This window comes from Salvia splendens, chromosome 6 (assembly GCF_004379255.2).
Source record: "Salvia splendens isolate huo1 chromosome 6, SspV2, whole genome shotgun sequence".
NCBI lineage: Eukaryota > Viridiplantae > Streptophyta > Magnoliopsida > Lamiales > Lamiaceae > Salvia > Salvia splendens.
This window is the reverse complement of record NC_056037.1, coordinates 14,524,857-14,530,906: the sequence shown is the minus strand read 5'-3', so window position 1 is coordinate 14,530,906 and position 6,050 is coordinate 14,524,857. Positions and strand designations below refer to the sequence as shown.

At 37.2% G+C, this 6,050-nt stretch overlaps 1 protein-coding gene across 3 annotated transcripts; it reads left to right on the top strand.

Moving 5' to 3' along the window:
• Positions 1-220: 220 nt before the first annotated feature.
• Positions 221-5,653, top strand: LOC121807148 (E3 ubiquitin-protein ligase RLIM-like). Of its 3 annotated transcripts, XM_042207351.1 has the most exons (8): positions 221-382; positions 469-1,047; positions 1,410-1,415; positions 1,503-2,389; positions 2,651-2,824; positions 4,314-4,456; positions 5,136-5,246; positions 5,364-5,653. In XM_042207351.1, the coding sequence occupies exons 2-8, from the start codon at positions 777-779 to the stop codon at positions 5,413-5,415; spliced, it is 1,644 nt and encodes a 547-aa protein (XP_042063285.1). In that variant the 5' UTR covers positions 221-382; positions 469-776; the 3' UTR covers positions 5,416-5,653. The 3 variants fall into 3 exon arrangements, with proteins under 3 accessions (XP_042063285.1, XP_042063286.1, XP_042063287.1); XM_042207352.1 differs by lacking the exon at positions 1,410-1,415 and having other exon boundaries at positions 222-382; XM_042207353.1 differs by lacking the exons at positions 221-382; positions 1,410-1,415 and having other exon boundaries at positions 798-1,047; positions 1,463-2,389.
• Positions 5,654-6,050: the final 397 nt, after the last annotated feature.

Sequence of the window (6,050 nt, the reverse complement as noted above, 5' to 3'; positions counted from 1 at the left end):
TTTAAGTCCTATAATTTACTTTAGACTATATATTTCTCAATTCGCCGCTTTTTGTTTTTCCAAGTGAAAAAGGAAAAATAACAGATACGTACTACTTAACTAAAGAAAAATTGGTCCCGTTTCCAGAAATGAGGGAACGCGTGAGAAACTTTGAAATGTTAAATACATATACATATACATACACATACACTCGTATTATTCTCCCCATTCATTATACCTACGAACTAAATAAACAAATCGGAACTTCCCCGGCTTTTTAAAGATGGCCGGCGTTCTTCAAGACGGAAACGCAAGGAAATTTCATTTAACAAACGGCGGCGACGCCTCTTTCCGGCGCCCTTTTTCAGGTCTATATGCAACCAAACACCAACACTCTTCTGAGGTACAGCTCTGAATCAAATCAAAATTACTCTTGCTCTTTTCTACTACTACTACTACTACTATAAAAAAAATTTTATGACAAAATAGGAGAGGAACGTGGGCGGCGCGTGGTGTTGAGAAGCTTGATACGGCGGCTAGAGAAGCCAAGAAAAGGCTGGATAAGAGATTACAACGAACCCTTACTAAATTAATGTTTTGGAGGTGAATATTAATGCTATTGGTATTCAAGATTTTATTTTTATTTTTTCAACCGAGACCATTCGGCGGCTATCACATTATTATCGATTTCACTCATAATTCAAAAAATTGAAATTTCTTGTTTTGAAAGGATATAATATATCTGGTTAAGTTTCACAATTTAAATAAATAAATAAACAAACATAATATAAAATGAAATGAGCATAGATAGTAAACGGCAGAAAGCCTCCATTATTGTGATTCTCATCATCACCATTTTTGTTGAGCCTTCTTTCCTCGCCATTCCCCACACCCCACACCTCTTACCTTTTTCTCTTTGGCTGGAGAGGAAGAGAAACGGAGAAGAATCATCACCAGATGGGATCGAGCATCAGCCGAACGAGCTCGACCTCCCATTCTCGGCCCGGCCGCCCCACCATGAGGCGCTCTATCTCCTCCCTCCTCATCTGCGGCGCCTCTTCCACCCAGGTATCAACTGTGCATTGATTTTTCTATAGGATGCTAATTAAATTAGGATTTGCACTCTTTCTAGGCATATTTTCATCAATTTCCCCCATTTCCGAAAAGTATTAGGTTAGGTTAAAGCTTTTAATTGGGGAAAGCCCCTTTTTGAGGGTTCTGATTTGACAGTGTTGCCATGGATCATTTAGTTTTTAACCTGAGTCAGAAAAAGGGCTGTGAATTTTTTATTCATGAAATTATATGATCATTTCTAATTCTCTTCTGAGCTTCAGTTAAATGGTTATCTCAGGGTTTATTCTTTCATATGCGACCGGGAATGCTTATAGCTCATCTATTCACTTGAATGTGTTTTATGCGTGTGTTGACAGGAGTAGGTAAATTAGGTGTTAATTCCATGGCTTGCCATTTTTTTTCTCTGTAGATGGAAGATTATCCAGCTGAATTACTGGTAAATTCTGCAGAACATGTTCGTAGAAAAAAGTTGAAATTCCCAATAAGAAATTCGGATTTGTCAGAGGAAAATGGAGATGACCTGATCAGTATCAAAAGTGGAAGAGTGGTCTCACCTGGAAGATTTTTGGGTGCAAGCCATGATGATCCTACTGATAGAGCGAAGTGGGTGTCTAAAAGTAGGGAGTTGGTTCCTTCTTGTCAATCCATTGACAGCAAAACATGTGATGGAACTGCTAGTAGTTCCTATGGAGGCCAACCGTCTCCCATTTTTGTATCTGGAAATGAAATGTCCAGTATTGATAATATGAATGCCATAAATTGCAACATGAAAGGTGACACTTCTCGAATTGGTCAAGGATTCAATAACTCAAGCGGTGTATATTGTGATGCTCTTCAAGAATCTTTTTTGGATGAAGTTTCAGTTGAAAATAATGTTTCTTCGGAAATCAATTACTCTAGTTCGGACTTTGGAGCCTCTTTGGTTTCTGATTCATCTGTGGATTTCCATTTATTGAGAGACAATATTCATCAGGAGGCAACACCACAAGATTTGGAATGGGAACAGATTAGACAAGATGAGAATCTACTTCATGTCGACATGGTGAGTACATCCAATACTTTGCCTGTTAGTTCTGCTGAAATAAGCAGCCATGAGACCAGAAGGAGTAGTAGAAGATTATTTTGGGATGCATTTTCAAGACGCAGTTCTAGGAGGCTTGCAGATTCCAGAAGATTTTTGTTTTCATCTTCTGGTTCTGATCATTTGAGATCTCCAGACAGACAGCTGCTCAGTTTTAGTGGTGGTTTTATTGATGATGAGTTTGTAGGAGATTTAGATTCTCGTGGAAGTAGATCTCCAGGCGCTAATGATCATTATTTGAACCCCAGACTTGAGGTACAACTCTTTCTAAAATTTGCATTTCGATTTTCTGGGGATATTTGAAAATTGAAAATGTATGGAGCGATAGGCGGTTTTTTCTTCCTTTATCTAGTTATCTTACTGATTTAATAATTTTATTTCTTCCAATTATTAGCATTCTTTAGGGACCAATGTGTCAATTTAGCTCATGTGGTGCCTCTGAGAATATCATAATGTCGTTTGGTTCTGTATTTGGGTAGGCTAGTGACGCTAGTTATAATTGATTGTTTCGTACAGCTCTGGGATAGCCATGGTGGTACTCTTGATTCAACAGATTATCCACCCCCAGCTTGTCCTCGGGGAGTACATGCTAATGGGTCATGCTTGTGCCAAACCAGTTCATTAGCTGAAGAATCTGGTCCACGTACTGGCATTTCTCGGATAGTTATGCTGGCAGAAGCATTGTTCGAGGTAATCTTATTCGTTCTAGTTCATGTAATATTCAAACATGTAATGTATGCTCTTATGGTGCATAACATGTATAAGCATAGTTGAGCACAGTGTTGTCAAAATGTCGTTCGGGTCGCTCGGGTCGCCCAGGTCGCCTGGGTCGAGACCATCACCGCCCCAACATGGGTGGGTTGATCGAGATACAGGGTCGCTGCTGGGTCGCCTGGGTCGAGTGTGTCGGCTGGGTCGCCCAAACACATGCTGTGCAGTCATGTTTTAAGATAAATCCCTAAATCTTTTTTATGTAAATCTTTCCCTTCGATGCTGATTTGTTTTTACTAAAATAAACATAATATAAAAGTAAAACTTACCTAAAAATCTGCTCTCTTATTTTCTCAAATATATCACACGTTTTCTGACTTTCTCAATCTCAATTCTCTATATATATGCATGCACCACATCAAACTTTTCAAACCTACTTTCTACACTTTAGAATTCGGTTCAAAGATCTTTTGCTGCCACCCTTCATATATTCCTTTCTTTTGATATTTTCAGACAATGGTTTCAATTATTTATTTTGTGTTATGACTTATGAATTGTTTTGATATTTTTGATAATTTCTATTTTCCACTTTACCTCTATTCACATGAATTACATCTACATTTATATTATTTGATATATTATAAACATTAGAGCAATATATTATTTGATTTAATATTAAAAGGCAAAAAAATAAGCCTAGATTCGTGGGTCTCTCGACCGCGTCGACTCATCGACCCGCGACCCGAATTTTCACCTCATCGACCCGGTGCGCCCCGCGACCCTAACATCACTGGTTGAGCATACAATAGAAATTTAGTTACTGGCATAAAGGGATAACTATTTGATGATTTTTGTTATTTATGTAAGAATTTTGCAGACAAGAACAAACTACACCTGGTACATGTTAATTTTTTAACTTTGGTTTTCCAAATCAAGAACATTTTGGATTAATTTTTAATTTTCATATCAACTGTAACCTTGCCTCGAAGAATTTCGAATGTGGGGATATAAATTTTATGGGCCAATATTTGATGTGTGCTTTTAGGAGAATTCATTTATTAACTTGCACCTCCTTATGAGATCATGGGTAATGGATGATGAACCATCGGAACAAGGGAGTTGTAGATTGTGACAGTGACAGTGACAGTGATGCAGTAGGAAGCCATGTTAAAGGTTATAGGCCACTTCATATTGCAAATCCATTGAACTACCACATTCTCTGAACCTTGGCCTCTAATTGAAATCAGGCTTTATGGATCTGAGAATTAACTGATCCAGTTGATTAAGCATATGGTGTATGTTTCCCAATTTTTCTTGACAATTATTTTTACAAACATGTGGAGTAAAAAATTAAGTTTGAGATGTTACAAAAAGTAACTGACTCAATTGTTGTTCAGTACCTCGTATTTGCAGTTCACATCATTCTGATTTATCTATTTATTGACATAATGGTTACATTGGCTAACAGGTACTTGATCAAATTCATCAACAGCCACTGTCACTTTCCTTGTCAGTGGCCTCACTTCCTGCTCCAGAATCAGTTGTTGATTCTTTTCTGGTGAAGACACATGGGAAGTCAGAAAATTTGGAATCCGCAGATGATGTATCACAGTATGTTTTCTCCTACCTTTTGCAATGTTCTTCTAATGTAGAAAGGGGAAAATTTCCTGTACTGGGCGTTGTGTTTGTTTCTTCTTTTCTTTATCAAGGAAAATTAATAATATGTAACGCAAAAGCTAAAAGAATGAAATACCTAGCCTTTCGTGTTTTATTTTAACTCATGATGGAAAAATAATTGGTTTTCATATTTTGGAGGAATATGTCTTACCCCCCTAACTGCAATTACATAATTCTATATACTACTCTCCTATATAGTACTTCCTCTGGCCCCAAAGACATGCACTTTGGGTTCGGCACGGGGTTTAATGCAAAATTGGTAAAGTAAGAGGGGGTAGAGAGAAAAAGTAAATAAAGTATTGTTGGTGGAGAATGGGTCCCATCTTATTAGAGAGAGAAGAGTTTCCAAAATTAGAAAGTGCATATTCTTGTCGGACGGAGGGAGTATACAACAAAAGGGCATTGATTATATCTCTATAGTTGAGCACTGCACCTGTCAAAGTCTAATAGATACTTATCCCGTTTCAAAGTTTCATGTGAAGAATTAGAGCATAGCCTTATTTGTAGAGTGTTCAGATAGTAGTATGTTCTAGGCCAACATGGCAAATGAATATTTTATTGGACAGGAGCTTTCCTTCTGATTGTTCCTGCATATGATGAAATTGCAATGCAGGTGTTATATATGCCTGGCTGAGTATGAGGAAGGAGACAAAATACGAGTTCTTCCATGCCATCATGAGTGTCATGTGTCCTGTGTGGACAAATGGCTTAAAGAAATACACGGGTATGTAATTATTAGAGAGTGTGGACATAGGTGTCTGTTTTTACTCTGTCGTTTCCTGTTATGAATGTATCTCAGAGTTTTTCAACTGTAATGCCTGATTCCTCTCTGGTGCACCAGTGTGTGCCCACTCTGCAGGGGAGATGTTAGCCTGGGTTCCTCAGAGGGCTAAGATTCATTTAAAGTGGTTAGTTTTGTACATATTTATTATATAAGATGGGTCTTGAAGACCATCTACCTTGATGAAACACTTTTCCATTTATACTCTGGGATCATTGCTGATTCCAATAGTGGTTGATAGTGAAGTTAGTTAATGAGTTGTAAATCAGAGCAAGGAAAGACAGAATTGCCAAAACTTGTATCAAAATATGAGTAGAACATCCTCTGTTAATACTTCTGCTCATTTTTTTCAGTCTTACACTAGGAATCTGTATGTTTTTTTTAGCTGTGTATATCTGGTGAGAATGCATATATTTTAAGTGCATACTTTGAAATCCAAAGAATGCGACCATTTTTCGTGAACGGAGGGAGTAGTAGGTCTTAACATCAATATTATTTAGTCAATATTATTTAGTTGACTACTGTAAAAAAGTCTCATATCGGCAATATAATTTTTTTTGCTAAATATTGTATTTTGTTGACGTTTTTTGCATTTAATATGAGAACTGAGAAGCATTCATTTCCGTCGAAGTGGCCATAAAAATTACTCCATGTCTTTCTTCAAAACGACCATCTTCCTATTTCATATCCTAAATAAATTTAATTTGACAATTAAAATGACACATTTGACAATAGCAATATTACATT

Excerpts from the sequence above, each read along its gene's own strand:
- LOC121807148 (XM_042207351.1), top strand. The coding sequence starts at position 777 with ATGAGCATAGATAGTAAACGGCAGAAAGCCTCCATTATTGTGATTCTC. Across the intron at positions 2,825-4,313 it reads TGGCAGAAGCATTGTTCGAG|GTACTTGATCAAATTCATCA; the intron begins GTAATCTTATTC and ends ATTGGCTAACAG. Across the intron at positions 4,457-5,135 it reads TCCGCAGATGATGTATCACA|GTGTTATATATGCCTGGCTG; the intron begins GTATGTTTTCTC and ends ATTGCAATGCAG.